The sequence below is a fragment of the Amyelois transitella genome, chromosome 5 (genome assembly GCF_032362555.1).
Source record: "Amyelois transitella isolate CPQ chromosome 5, ilAmyTran1.1, whole genome shotgun sequence".
Taxonomy (NCBI): Eukaryota; Metazoa; Arthropoda; class Insecta; order Lepidoptera; family Pyralidae; genus Amyelois; species Amyelois transitella.
In genome coordinates, this window is record NC_083508.1 from 3,376,900 (window position 1) to 3,393,021 (window position 16,122).

At 39.2% G+C, this 16,122-nt stretch overlaps 1 protein-coding gene across 3 annotated transcripts in view; it reads right to left on the bottom strand.

Moving 5' to 3' along the window:
* Positions 1 to 15,710, bottom strand: part of LOC106138586 (microtubule-actin cross-linking factor 1, isoforms 6/7) — a 76,521-nt gene extending 60,811 nt beyond the window's left edge. The window contains exons 1-6 of one of the 3 annotated variants that reach the window (XM_060944414.1): positions 15,258 to 15,710; positions 7,373 to 7,482; positions 5,613 to 5,830; positions 4,355 to 4,543; positions 3,931 to 4,074; positions 1,655 to 1,748 (exon numbers count right to left, since the gene is read on the bottom strand). In XM_060944414.1, coding sequence (XP_060800397.1) covers positions 1,655 to 1,748; positions 3,931 to 4,074; positions 4,355 to 4,543; positions 5,613 to 5,830; positions 7,373 to 7,482; positions 15,258 to 15,427 — 925 coding nt within the window. In that variant the 5' untranslated portion in view covers positions 15,428 to 15,710. Of the gene's footprint in view, positions 1 to 1,654; positions 1,752 to 2,205; positions 2,260 to 2,298; positions 2,355 to 3,930; positions 4,075 to 4,354; positions 4,544 to 5,612; positions 5,831 to 7,372; positions 7,483 to 15,257 lie in introns of those variants that run through there. The other 2 variants (XM_060944416.1, XM_060944415.1) reach the window with 2 other exon arrangements.
* Between the last annotated feature and the right edge of the window lie 412 nt (positions 15,711 to 16,122).

Genomic DNA, 16,122 nt, shown 5'->3' on the forward strand with positions numbered 1-16,122 from the left:
ACCAGCAAAAAACATGTCTGTTTATGTTGTTTATATATATATAAGGAACGCCATTTTCCCTTGGTTGGGTACATGGTTACACATCCAGTTACCTGAATGTGCAGGTTTCCCTCACCGTAAAAGCATCGGTTAGTATTGAAACTAATGTACATAAGTTTGAAAAGAGTCATTGGTACATGGCCGAGGTGGGGTTAGAACCTGTGCCTTTCTGCGCATCACGCATTTTAACTGGGCATTCGACCACCGGCGCACTTTATAACGAGAACAGCTTGATAAGGGAATATTGTGATTTAACAGAAGATATAGTGACAGGAATAGAAAAGGGATTGCTTAGATGGTTTGGTCCTGTCGAGAGGATGAAAGCAGGTTGACTAAGCAAATATATCTATACTAATATTATAAAGCTGAAGAGTTTGTTTTGTTTGTTTGTTTAAACGCGCTAATCTCAGAAACTACTGAACCGATTTGAATAATTCTTTCACTGTTAGATAGTCTATTTATCGAGGAAGGCTATAGGCTACATTTTATCCCGGATTTCCTACGGAAAACGTCAACAATGCAGGTGAAAGTTGAATGAGTCGGCCATCTGAGAGATTTCCACGCGAACGCTGCGCAAACCAACAAAGAAATAGTAAAACAATGTACTAAAGATGTGAAGTACTCATTTTTTGCCACAAAAAAGTCCGCGAGAGCATATATCTATCTCTTAAGGTTTACTTACAATAACCACTTTTATGTTAATTTTTAAGATAATTTTTTATAAGTTATTTTGAAACCAATTTTCTTTAATTCATTATTAATCCTTATCCAAATAAATATGTTTATTACTTTCGGCTTTTCATGTAGACTAAAATCGCCATTTACAGTATATAAATCAGACGAATAGGTTTTGCGATATAGTCGTTATAAGCAATTTGCAGCGAAACATTTAATACGGCGAACCAGCGTTCTTTCTAATACGCGTGACCGCCTGACCTCTCACCCTAAACGCATATATACGGTCTCCGTTCGGTCGCGGGTAATGATGTGGGCCAAGTCGTCGCCAAGTCGCATAACAATTAGCAGCTACAATTGATAAAGCCGAGGAGGATGTTTGCAAAAATAAATATGATGCCCAAAATAACTATTCCACGCGGACGAAGTCGCAGGCACAGCTAGTGTACGAATAAGCCTGGTGGAGTGGGAAGGATAAGACGAACGTACCTTAATCAAATCGGAGACGTTATGGCAAAAGGTCATGTCAAATGTACCCGAAACCGACGAGCTTGCATGAAGAGTTATGAATGTAGATGAGGCGAAAGAATAAGTTTGCAGGTATCGTGGCAAGCGGAAAGATGTAGACTCTGCCTACCCCTCCGGGAAAGAGGTCATTTTATGTTTGTACCAATTACAAAACTATAGTCCATAAAATATAGCTCCGTCTTTGTAACAGCAGGATGGAACGATATCTTATCTAGGAATAGGTAGGATCAAGACATACTGAAAAGTGTATACATTTTACATCTGTTACAGAGATCAAGCTATGTATATTTAAAGATTATAATTACATGTGATCTCTATACTTTGGCAGCCTTAAACAATATTTTTTAGATTATTTATTTAATAGCGGTTAGTCAAATATAGGCACCACCAGGATACTGAAAATATTACTTACCGATAGCCCGCGAGACTGCCAGCTGCCCGTTGACTCTCCACGTACCCCAGTACATGACAGTACCTCCGGACGCTTCTATTCGTTCCCTTTCGTCCTGCGAACATTTATAAAGGTGAAATATCAACATTATCTTTGCTGCAAGAAGTCCATTTTTCATTACACAGATTGAGCTAGCCGCAAAGTACCAAGTTGGAGTCTTATGTTACGGGATACTAACTCAACGCGACTATATTCTATCCTCCTCGAGTCGCTGTCCTCATTTCTATGGGTCGTGATTCTCTTGTTGCGGGATGCTCTTGGTCCGGACACTCCTCGCTACTTGTTTCACCCTTGGCCCTGTGAAGAGCACCGTGAGGATTGGTGACATCCTCTTGGTCATTTTCATGTTCATGAGCTGATCGAGGTTATTTCCTTCTTTTTTTAAATTCTTTATTATAGGTACTATATTCGATAATACATACTTAAAAAGATAAAAATCCAAGAAACGAACCAATAAAAAAAAATTGTTTTCATAATGACCGGGGATCGAATCCGGGGACTTTTTGGTTCATCCTGGACGGCTTGTGCGGCCTCACGAGCTGCATGAGGCGCATCCTCTTGGCCAGCAGCGCCACTCTCTATACACACAGCACAGAGCAGCCTACCTGCCTGGACGGCTTGTGCGGCCTCACGAGCTGCATGAGGCGCATCCTCTTGGCCAGCAGCGGCACTCTCAATACACACAGCACAGAGCAGCCTACCTGCCTGGACGGCTTGTGCGGCCTCACGAGCTGCATGAGGCGCATCCTCTTGGCCAGCAGCGCCACTCTCTATACACACAGCACAGAGCAGCCTACCTGCCTGGACGGCTTGTGCGGCCTCACGAGCTGCATGAGGCGCATCCTCTTGGCCAGCAGCGGCACTCTCAATACACACAGCACAGAGCAGCCTACCTGCCTGGACGGCTTGTGCGGCCTCACGAGCTGCATGAGGCGCATCCTCTTGGCCAGCAGCGGCACTCTCAATACACACAGCACAGAGCAGCCTACCTGCCTGGACGGCTTGTGCGGCCTCACGAGCTGCATGAGGCGCATCCTCTTGGCCAGCAGCGCCACTCTCTATACACACAGCACAGAGCAGCCTACCTGCCTGGACGGCTTGTGCGGCCTCACGAGCTGCATGAGGCGCATCCTCTTGGCCAGCAGCGGCACTCTCTATACACACAGCACAGAGCAGCCTACCTGCCTGGACGGCTTGTGCGGCCTCACGAGCTGCATGAGGCGCATCCTCTTGGCCAGCAGCGGCACTCTCAATACACACAGCACAGAGCAGCCTACCTGCCTGGACGGCTTGTGCGGCCTCACGAGCTGCATGAGGCGCATCCTCTTGGCCAGCAGCGCCACTCTCTATACACACAGCACAGAGCAGCCTACCTGCCTGGACGGCTTGTGCGGCCTCACGAGCTGCATGAGGCGCATCCTCTTGGCCAGCAGCGCCACTCTCTATACACACAGCACAGAGCAGCCTACCTGCCTGGACGGCTTGTGCGGCCTCACGAGCTGCATGAGGCGCATCCTCTTGGCCAGCAGCGCCACTCTCTATACACACAGCACAGAGCAGCCTACCTGCCTGGACGGCTTGTGCGGCCTCACGAGCTGCATGAGGCGCATCCTCTTGGCCAGCAGCGCCACTCTCTATACACACAGCACAGAGCAGCCTACCTGCCTGGACGGCTTGTGCGGCCTCACGAGCTGCATGAGGCGCATCCTCTTGGCCAGCAGCGGCACTCTCAATACACACAGCACAGAGCAGCCTACCTGCCTGGACGGCTTGTGCGGCCTCACGAGCTGCATGAGGCGCATCCTCTTGGCCAGCAGCGGCACTCTCAATACACACAGCACAGAGCAGCCTACCTGCCTGGACGGCTTGTGCGGCCTCACGAGCTGCATGAGGCGCATCCTCTTGGCCAGCAGCGGCACTCTCTATACACACAGCACAGAGCAGCCTACCTGCCTGGACGGCTTGTGCGGCCTCACGAGCTGCATGAGGCGCATCCTCTTGGCCAGCAGCGGCACTCTCAATACACACAGCACAGAGCAGCCTACCTGCCTGGACGGCTTGTGCGGCCTCACGAGCTGCATGAGGCGCATCCTCTTGGCCAGCAGCGGCACTCTCAATACACACAGCACAGAGCAGCCTACCTGCCTGGACGGCTTGTGCGGCCTCACGAGCTGCATGAGGCGCATCCTCTTGGCCAGCAGCGGCACTCTCTATACACACAGCACAGAGCAGCCTACCTGCCTGGACGGCTTGTGCGGCCTCACGAGCTGCATGAGGCGCATCCTCTTGGCCAGCAGCGCGAGGGAGTCCCCGGCCCAGGCGGCGAGCAGGCGACGTCCGCGCACCGCTACCGCCACGGCCGTACTGCCGCCGCATGCTCTCTGTACAAGGATAAATACAACATAAAATTAATACGATGTCATCTTTTTGAATAAAATCCAAATCGACCTACATGAATGTCAGTTAGCGTGGTAAGCTACAACCTGTGCTGGTTGTGGCATGCGGCATCCACAATTTTAACCACAGTCATATCGCGAGCTACAAACCTACACAACAAAGAAAAGAGTAATTGGTAGCCGTAGCCTTTGAACGGGTACGCTTACGAGTCAGATCTCTCAACTCGTCCAAAAGCTAGTATAATATACGTTCAAGTTCTCTCACCTCCTGATTACTCTTCCGGGTGAACTCCGCATCAGTCCTTAGGAATGCTTCTTTCATAGATTTCTGCAGGTCGGTAGTGAAATGCGGGCTTTCCACTAAGTACTGGTGCAAATGCGCGGCGCAATACGTGGCGGCGGCGGAGCCCGCGTGCCCGTCGTATACGGCGTAGAAACTCGTCGTTTCTGTCGCCTGAAGAATAATAATGAAAAATGTTTATTTTTTTCTCTAAGTAAATAAAATACGCGTAAGGCGTACATATACATAAACACGTCTTTATCCCTTACAGGATAAACAGAGCCAAAATGCTCAATAAGACTTTAAGACCAAGGCCAAGGCGAGCTATATGGCTTATTATTTAATTGAGATAAATTAAATTAATTGCGTTTAATTGAACTTTTGCAATACCAGCACGACGTAAACCAAATACAACAAAAAGATAAATTCATAAAATTGGTAATCTCTCGGCGTAACGCGTAAAATGAATAAATTGAATTTACATGATATGATAATAGTAAAGTTATTAGCGGACAGCCTTTGTCTATTAATCGCCAAATAATGCGTAGGGTAGGGTGCGCTATCATGCATTATCACACACCATGGAATGAATGTTGATTGAGAGCATTGTGGGCCTAGCTTAAGGCAAGAGCCGGCAGTTGACAAGGTGTGGGTCTTTCTAACCACGCAAGCGCCAGCCGTGATATGTCTTCACTTGAGTTTTGATTACGCATGACAAACTTCAAGTCTCTCGACCAATGTTGAAATTGACGACTTAAGCTTTCAAGTTTTTGCATCATTCTTCTGGGGTTCTTAGTAACACATTAAACAGTCTTCAGTCATCTCGCCTCCAAAGGCTAGACAAGATGTAAAACAAAGGAAACACTCCTCAATACCAAACAGCGCTTTCAAGTTGGAAATCTCTACATGTCTATCCTCCATCACTCTTCTAGAGTTCTTGGTGGTACACGAAACAGTCTTCAATTTACGTTGATGCAAGGGCGGCGGCGACAGTATGTCCTGCTTAGAGTTGTCTAGGTATCGCAGACAGACATCAATTAGCGAATGGATTAAGATCTAAACGTCTCACTCATCATATCAAATTTTCTGCATTCCCAATTGTTAGCTTAGAGCTTTCTATGAACTGTCGCTAAAGAGAGTCAGTCAATTATAACCTGCGAGACACCAACTTTGGGAAACAACAATCTTTAGACCCCTCGACTCTTACTTAAATTAAATCAGATGTAAGTTAAAAGAAACCTACCTCTATACCAAACAGCGCTTCTAAGTTTCCGATCTCAACATGCCTATCCTCCATCACTCTTCTAGAGTTCTTGGTGGCACATGATACAGTCTTCAGGTCACGCTGCTGCAAGGGCGGCGGCGGTGGCAGTGTGTCCAGCTTAGAGTTGTCCAGGTATCGCAAACAGACGTCTATCACTCGGGCCGTGACCGCCTGCATTAGCCGAAGGGCTATGTACACTGGAATTGGGAATTTCATAAAATTCAAATTCAAATTATTTATTGCAAATGTAGGTAACACAAGGGATGTTATATACATATAAATAGTACCGCTACATTTTACCTTTCGGCATGCAATTACTGAAGTTCAGATTTTATAAAATAAATAATAATTAATTCAATGTAATAAGTCAAATAGTATGCACAGTTCAGTTATACAATTCAATATAATAATTTTATGTCAATATCAATTATAAAAAATACCAATTTATAAAATGTCTGAGAGATATTCGTCAATGCTATAATATACCTTGTTTTTTAGCAAATTTAGGACACTACGTTTGAACTCCACATAATATAATGACAGTATGTCATTTGGTAAATGGTTATACAACATACATATAAATTAGTTGTTCTGCTGGACAATGAAAATACGGCTTTATGCAGCCTATGTTTGATAGATTAATGGTATTATTTTGTCAGTTGTGCTGGTAGCCCGAAAATATTATTTGTGTAAGGGAGGGAAACGTTCATATTGAATTTGATAATGTCTCCCAATTTTCTATGCCGTCTAAGAAGCCAAAGCGCTGATAATAAGCCTTTGCAAAATCATGTACATTAACACATTGTATATCTTAGTACTCCTGGGTATAGAATCATAACTGTTGAGATATAACTGTGTTGTAGAAAGGTATCAGGTATTACCCAGGTTAATATTTGATTAAATAAGTTATGAGTTCTGCCGTTTTCGTTGACATACCGCAGGACAGAGAGCGTGAAATGAGCGCTTTCTCGAAAACAATTCTTTCAAATTACCTAATAAAACGAAATTAATTCACATTTTGCAGAAAAATTTACTGATTACCAAAAAAATTGCTACTTAAAATTCAAATAAACGGGTTTTCTCGTCAGCAGAATAGACTAGTGATGTAAGTACGACATAATGCAAAATTTCCTGGACTTCACATATCTATCGATTGGCGGTATCCCACCAACATAAAACAAACGATCAACCGACCATAGACCGGCGGTAACGTCACTGTAGGCACAACACAAGTTGTGATAAGTGTTATCATTATCGCGATCTTAGTATGTGCAAACAATGACTTTACTATTGTAGTTCTGCATGGCGCGACTCGACTACATACATATGTACATCGTGAATTGCGTAATGTTTGGGCTAACAGCAACACTGCAGACGGGCATGCCAATAGTTAATAATAAACGAGATCGATTGTAAATAAATGTTGACACATTGGTCACGTATAGTGCGACAAGTGGAACAAACAGATTGGACCCAGCCACCGTATCGCAGTTTAGCACTAACAATCATTTACATAGTAATTTGCGTCGTGAGTATTCAATGAGTAGGTAGTAATATCAAATTTTGTGCATTAAAATGAGACATACAAGTTCATTACATCATATAAATGTGAATTCACTTCCAGAATAACTTCTTCATAGCAAATTTGATTAATATAATTCCTAAAATGGAAATTGATAAACCTTTATTGATAAAAAAGATCACCTCCTCTTTAACCTTTTAATATTAATACAACGTACCTGATTCGTCAGCTTTGTACCCAAATTCATTGGGTTGTTTCTTCGATGCGACTCGCACTTCGTCAAGTATGATCCGCCGCAGCGGAGTCATCAGTGTCAGGGGACATTGCCTGGAAATTAAATGGATTTTGGTATCAGTTACAATTCTCTGAATACTTCATCTTGTCTTTAGATCTACGATCCCTCCTTTTTTATACAAAATTCAAAATTGTAATTTTGTTTTAGTTTATAAGTAGAAAACAGCTGAAAGCTTAACTAGCCACCTTGACGAAAACTTGTTTTCAGAAGTAAGTGACAATTGAAAACAAATGGCAACATGGATTTTCATTTATTTAAAATTTAATTGCACAAAATGTACAAAAATCCTTTTTACCAACTGACTAAAAGAAAATTTGTGGTGCCATAAAGTGCACATTGCCCATGCATTTTCATGAAGCAAAAGAGCTACACGCTTCATATTGATCGTGTGAATTAAGATCCACACGTGCTTACATAAAAACAAACATCTTTATTTAATTACATTTGTTTGCTTTTCAATACAGATAGATATGATAGGAACTCGTTGATGAAAGATAACAGACTAGGCAGGTGGGTTAATTCTAATTGATTTTTGTAAACACTTGGCAAATTTAAACCCGGCTATGATATAAATTAAATGTTATGAGACAATTACTAGTTAAATTTAGGTACAATGAAACATCACTTGTTTTTGAAAATAAATGAATATGAATTAATTATAAGCATTTTTATTGCTACCGGAACTACGAATATAAAGTTATCATTTTATGATATACTCGTAGCAACGATGATAATGCAATAGTCTTTTTCTAGTCAACTCTATATTCTATGCACTAGTGTAAGCACCACACCATCCCAGAATGATTTGTAATTTAACAAAATAGATGTACTAAATTTCTCTTTAGTTTAAGTTCTATTTTTACTATTGCCTTGATGTTCATAAATAAAATAAAAAAATTATATTCGCCATATTGAATCTTCATCTTTATTGTTATTATATAGTGTATATGTAAGATTATAGACCTGCGTCACAATATTAGTCATACATTGGCAATAAATTGATAGACTGGATATCAAAATTAGACTATTTATACTGTTAATTTGCGTATATCGAACTAAAATTCAAACACTACAATATCCTACAAATCTGTACATGACTCAACTATTAGAGTAGTGTAAAACTGTAAACAAACCGAACGGGCGTTCACTTCTTCTCCGGCGTTTCCCCCGGGTTCAGAGTTACAAAATAAAATGCGGACGTGTGTCTGTCTGTACAATACATAAAAAGGTCAGTGCTCCTGCAGGGACGAAAACAGTGTTGCATTACTATACTGCACTCTGTCAATCGCGTGCCTGGGTGCGATCGAAGGTGGAATGAATAACTGGTATAATAATGGCCCTCATAGATTGTAGGTTCGTGTATTACCAAATAGTTACCAAATCAATAAATAAGGCTTGTAGATATATAATGCAAAAAAGAGATATCTTTAGTACTACTAGATGTCATGTTTCCGTTTTGGGAGGCACGTTTAGTAGGTATCAGTAGGTTTCTAGCACCTATCTTTTACCACTTTACGTTTATGCCATTGTTTTACTAGCTACCTCGTTGATTTAATGCCCGAAGCTTCGCGCTCTCGCTAGTGATACTTACTTAAGTTAGAAATTTCACGATAGTTCGAGGATTCTACGCTCCTAATGAAAACCCACGATAAAAAAACAACACAAATGCTCGTATCATCCTACATAAACTTTATCAAAAGGCTCTATTGTTTTGGCTTAGACGTGCAAATTTTCCCTCGGATGAATACATACATATATGGATGAATGTACTGTACGAACATGTTTTTTTCAAAATAGACATCAATCAATCCACAAGTTGACCTGTCAGTGTTTCAGAAATACAATTTCAACGAACATGTGAGTGCGTTGACTTCATCCTGGGAAGTGGGTACTATCACAGCATCCGCGCGACCAAGCCGACTGGCAACCCACGCACTCGCTCGCGCTAATTCTCCACTTTCGAGGGCGTCCCACAACCTCAACCCACAGACCTCTCAGTAATACACACCTAGTCACCTACCCACCCGTTAGTTGTTGAGAATAATACTCTCGTAATTATATCAGCAAGACTTTCTAGTATAGTAGTGGGTTCATACTTTGGACGATGACTTCATGCATTTTGCAGTGCCAAGTTTTAAAAGTAATGGAAATATGCACACAGGCACGTGAGGCACATATCATCAGATCTTGAACAATTTTATTTTTATCCGTGTTTATGTTAGTATATGACTACCTAATAGACTGTCTTCAATTAAATTAAAAAAAGCAATACTGGATAAGCATTCCCGTGACATCGAAATAAATGCTAAATAATTTTAATAACTAAGCTACTGTGGTATATGTATAGCTTAATTCATTATGTGCTTAGGTGCCAATACAAAATAGTCATCAAACCATAGTTTCATTAAAACATTGTAGAACGTGCACTGAATGAATAATAGCACTTGCCAAGTAGGAGTGCTCACTATTCTATGGGGTTATTTCATAAAACAGTGAGAATACACACTTAATAAAAATTCTGAGGTAAGATTCTTTACATTTGTTGATAAACCTTACACCCCCCAGGGCAACAGGACCATCAACTCAAAGTGTTTAGAATTGATAAAGAAAAGCGTGTTGACTTTTATTCATCAAAGCGCGATGATAATAGACAAGTTAATAAAAACAACAGCTTGCAAAACATCACCCTGCAGTTTACACTGCACCTGTACATCATCGATGCACTGTGAATTACGCAAGATCGTGTGGTCATCGGCATCGTAACACACAATTTACGCTCTCATACAGTCTTGGGCTAAATAGAGCTACTATTTCAATTCAAATTAAGGCAATTTAGTTCCATGTCCATACTGTGCCTTGAGGGAAACTTGCGACTATGATATCTTATCTGAATCTAAAGTACTGACTGTTATGATTCATACGAGTTTATATGACGGCATTAGCGGACACTGGCCATCGATATCTCTAGGCTTTGTCAACATAAGGTAGTCATGAAGACTTCTTAGTTTTAAGGTTACAACGTATAGCAGATGGAGGCCTGGATAACGAAGAATCATCTTAAAGAATCTATTTGCTTGAATGTTGAATGAACCAATGGTATAAAAAGAGCACACGATCCCCATTTCGAGCAGTTATTTTCAAAGTACAGAAACTTTGATGATTGCCGAACTTCATGACTGAAGATGTAACAAGATAAAAACGTTAATGGCTTCCAACTTTACAAGTCTACACTGAAATAAATAACTACTTTGCTGATGGTGCTTGCGTGATTTCCATAAAATATGTAGACCTTAACTTTTATAGTAACAAAATGTTACATCACATGTTCATGGAGCCGAAACTTATGCCACAATTTTTACAAAGATCATAAGTTTTAGTTGGTGATGTAACATACAATAGTCACTCCCATAGGTATAGACAACTGACTGGACGACAGAACGGAATACATATATAATAGAGATGGAACTTCGATACCCAAACAAATCATAACAAATCATACAAGATGCATATATTACCAATTTATGACGGGTGCGATAACTGTCAGCATCAGTTAGCGTTTAAAATCTTTCCAGCCTAGTTAACTCGAAAGCGATTAGATAAGTGAATGTATACAGTTTCCTGACTATTATTATGGACTTGATTGTAGGTATGGTTTGGACACACCTACTGATGTAGATAGTATTTTTTTCTATATGATTCATTGTATTAGGGTTTTTTTTAAATATAGTTTAAAGCTTAGGATAGTATGACAACTTCGTGTTTTTTTTTAATGGAAATACAAGATTTTCAATTAAAATTGAAAGTTTCAACCAAAATTATTCAAGAAAAACAATTTTTTTTTTCAAAATGTTACACAGCCCTTAGGTAGTTACGATGTTCCGATAAAATTAGCGTGTATAACTTATCCCTTAGCAGAGCAGGTGCACGGACCACAAGTGCGCATGCCATCTGTCAATATCGGGGTTAATCGAATAGCTCGAATAACTTCCCGCTGGCATGTACTACATGCTTTCTGTGTCAGGCCTGCAGTGAACTAGTTAGCATAAATTTATGATACATGATTCCATTTTCCATTCCATAAAACAAAAATTTCAATTAAACATTGCCTTTTTCAGTTTAATGGACACGCTACTTCCATTTAACTTTAATTTGAGTAAGAAAGTTGAAATCGCGGTATATTCCTGGTCATAGTCTGAATTAATATGGGTAAAACAATGCGTATAAACTAGAGAATTTATTAACTTATCCTATAACGAGATGACGAGACGGCAAAAAGTAAAAGCTAGTCTTACAAATTCTCTACGAATTATTCAAAACCACACTTTGCTAGTTAATTTTCACTCCTGCAATGAAGCAATTACTTACAATTACAAGAGGGGAAAAAATAGTGCAATTACGATTCGATTGGCGAATGACGGAAATAATGACTTTCCAAAGAAATCGAACAGCACTGTTCGTTGTTGCCAAAGGAAAGCTTTGTAAATTTAAGTGTGTAAGGGAACAAATAAGAAGTTATTATTAGGAAGCTATTAACTTATCTTCGAATCTTAAATTCACTTCTAAGCTAAAGTAATATCCAATTAAAAGCTCGTGTCTTTATTTATTTTGAATTTACTGGCTTTTACTCCGTAAGAGATAAAAACGTGGTATTGTATGTAAATTTATGCCATGTATGTAGTTTTGTATATACCATATATAATACTACTACAATAATACTACTACATGTGTCTCATGCAAAGTTTTCCGCAATAAAACCTGCGCATGAGCAAGACTCTTGTGGTTTACGCATCCAAGCCAAGTTAGCAAACTGTTGTCAGTTTGGACGTCACGCGATGAGTAACATGATCTACGTAAGTATATCCCATACTTATTTATCCTGTTACACTGTGAGACGATTGTTTCATAACGCTAAAATTGAATATTTAAATTATTGTAGGCTTAATTTTATCAATTTAAAGTTTATTTTATAACTGAGTAGGTGTAAGCAGTGTAGTTGCTATGGCGTACATAAAGAAGGTTGCCTTCATATGAATCATTTAAGAAATTCTTTCTAAATTATTTCACAAAGTAGGTATTATATAAATACAATACCCGTCCCAAGCTCTCTTCTAGAATCTATATCATCAATTTTAACGAACGGAATCCAGGTTAAATTATTCTGCTCAAATAAAGATTTTAGTTTTAGCATAAGACAGACATCGGTTGGGTTAATATTAAAAATGATGGAAACAACGTAGAAAATTTGCATATTATGTAGATATTCGTCCTTCTTTTTCAATCTAATTACGCTTTTAAAATGAACATTGTCAATGTCAAGGCAAATAACACAAGAATATTTTAGTACCTCCATTCCGTACCATACCTACCTACCTGCTACTATATTTAAATATTCTTTCGGTTTCATGCCGGTCTTGCATATGACAATTCTAACACTTGTACAAATGTTTATAGATTGCATAACAAACTTGAGAAGTCTGGTTAAGGTTAATGTAAAGTCTGATAAAGGTTCCTATTGGCCAGAAGAAACGTAGGTATCTAACGATATTATTGACAATAATATTCCGAATACCTTTGTAACACGGCAGGTCTAAGCCCAAAATTAAAGTATGAACAAAAATCTTAGAATCTTAGTAAAAACGGGACCCTATAACTAATTCTCCACTGTCTGCAGTGCATAAATGCAATAAATGCAGTGGAAATGAGAGCGTTAAGGAGTATGATGGGTGTGAAATTGAGTGACCGGATAAGGAACAGCTTGATAAGGGAATGTTGTGATGTGAAAGAAGATGTTGTTACAGGAATAGAAAAGGCTATGTTAAGATGGTTTGGTCATGTGGAGAAGTTGAATGAAAGCAGGTTGACTAAGCAGATATACAAGGAGAATGTGGAGGGAAAGGTCGGAGTGGGAAGACCTAGACGAACGTATCGTACCGTACGTATCGTACGTCCTGATAAAGAGTCAGGTCAAGAGTACCCGAAACCGCCGAGCTTGCATGACGAGAGTTATGAATGTGGATGAAACGAAGGAAGTATGCAGAAGTCGTGGCAAGTGGAAAGAGGTAGTCTCTGCCTACCCTCCGGGAAAGAGGCGTGATTTTATGTATGTATGTATAAACATGTAAAAGGAAACTTCTGTACACTATATATTTTTGCTTCTTCAAAAAGCCAGTAACCCAACCTGTATCAGCAACCTTGACCCACGCCAGAGAAGTTTGTTGAACGTTATTCGGCGCCCGACGCTTAATTTATTATTAATCCTGCATATACCTACTTCGGGCGGCTGTTACTTTTAAATTTTGCGTTAGGTAAAAATACTGATGGCGATAACTTACTATCATAAGGAGGGGCGCCCTTTGAATCGGCTGGCTTACCAAGCGGTATCCGCTCGACTAAATTCATATTCATACATACATAAAATCACACATGTTCCCCGAGCGGTAGGCAGAGAATACATTCAGACATCCAAAATTATTAAGTTACTAATTCAGACCAGTGAAATAGCTTCTTAAATTATACTTATATCACTTGTCCCAACTTCAATAATGGATCATTAAAGACATTAAATTTAATCAAGTTAAATACATAATAAAGAACAAAAGAAACTTTGTTAAAGGAAGACATTCTGATTTATGACGAACCTAACCTGACGTGATTAAGGTAAATGATGCGTGAAAGAAGGAACCAAGGAATACTATGGGGCCCATATAACCGTAAAATTGCGTACATTTGTAAAAGCCAACCAATGGAAAGGCTAATAAACATGGGATTTTTTTTTATATTTGCTTATCTTTAAAGAAGCCACACCAATCTACTACTAGAGTATAATTTATCAGTCTCCACAATGTGCAACCTTTAGTTGTCATTTCATTTAGTCCATCCACAGGTACATAGACATTAATTATGAAGAATAGAATGTGTGTTTGTCAAGAAGACTTATTCTTATCAGTCTATTTCAACTTTTCAATAAGAAATCCTTGCTGTTAATATAAACAAGATATATTAAGTAAAAGAAATAAGATTGTTTGGCAAATAAAAGTTTTCACAAAAAGTGTGGAACCCTGCACCAATAGAAAAAAGAATAGGATCACTCCATCTCTTTCCCATGGATATAGTAAAAGCTTAAACTTAAGATTCTTCTTTTAGGCAACAGGCTAGCAACCTGTCACTATATGAATCTCAATTCAATCATAAAGCCAAACAGCTGAACATGGCCTTTCAGTCTTTGGATGACTGTTGGCTCTGTCTACCCCACAAGGGATATAAACGTGATTATATACTATGTATGTATGTCCACAAAAAGTCAAATATCTTTTTTTTGCTGATACCCTAAGGTTCTGTGTGTATTGTAATTGGCATATTGGAGAAAGAAACAAAAATATCTATAAATGTAAAGAGAGCTAACATATAAACTTTACATATCTATGTCAAGAGAACTTGCAGGGATGCCAAACATCAAATAATAGTGTCAAATTGTTGTAATGGAAATACATACCATCAAACACAATTTTTCATGTAAATTCCGACCTAGAATGAGTTGATGTCCTTAATCTTTTTTTTTTTTTTGTAGAGGTTGAAATAATAATTTGTTGTCCCATTCCAAATGATAATATATCTTGAATTAAGTATATACTATATGTACACAAATTAATTCTTAGGGAGGCACCTGTTTTAAACGGCGACTAATAAATAATTATGAATGGAACTTATTTATGAATAAGTGGAAACATATATATTTTAATGGAGAGAACTATGTACACGTTATCAGATTATTTAGACTCTTGAAGCAATAAAGATATTTTTTACTTACTTTTCCGTCAAATATTGAGTGGTCCAATACAGAACTTCGCCCGGCAACTCTGCTTCTGTTATGGTATATCCTGCGATGTGGACAGGTAGCTGATCTTCAGGATTCACAGTAGCAGCAAAATTCTCAAAAAACACTCGGTAAGATGTCAAATAATCCTCCTTATCGCCCATCTTATACTGATTATTGAGGACAACAAAATAATAACTAATGAAAATTCACGTAAGCTATCGATCAACAAACCCTTGTTATCGTTTCAAATTCTTAATTGAGCTTGAATATTAAAAATGAATAGCAAAAAAGTACAACACGGTTTAACTTAATGTTAAAATACTATAAAATAAATTTTATTTAATAAACTTAATCACCGCGTAAGGTAAATTTCAAAACATTAAAATCACATCTCGCTCACACTTGTCACTTCCATCCATTATTCACACCTATAGTGTTGCCAAATGTCTCCGACAAGAAGGCGACAAGCCCAAAAACCACTATATTGCGTCGTCAGAATTGCACAAAATATTTGAATATAATTGCACATAAGCAATTTTATTCAACGTCTTTTTTTTAGTCTTCTATTTGGATTTCTACTTCGAGTGCTTCCTAAATACCCCGATATCTTTGACGCTAAGACGCAAATTTTGAGCGCTAACGTGGTCAAATAGGCGCTAGGTTTAGCGCCGCAAGCGCTAAGTTGGCTACACTGTACACCTACACAACACACCCAACTTAAGGGTGTTCACTACGGCTACATTTTGCCGACGCGTTATGCTATTATTATTTAACCTAATATATTATATCAAGAGCTAATATATTAGTTAAAATGTCAATTTTAATATGTCAATATTTTATATAAAAATTTCGTCGA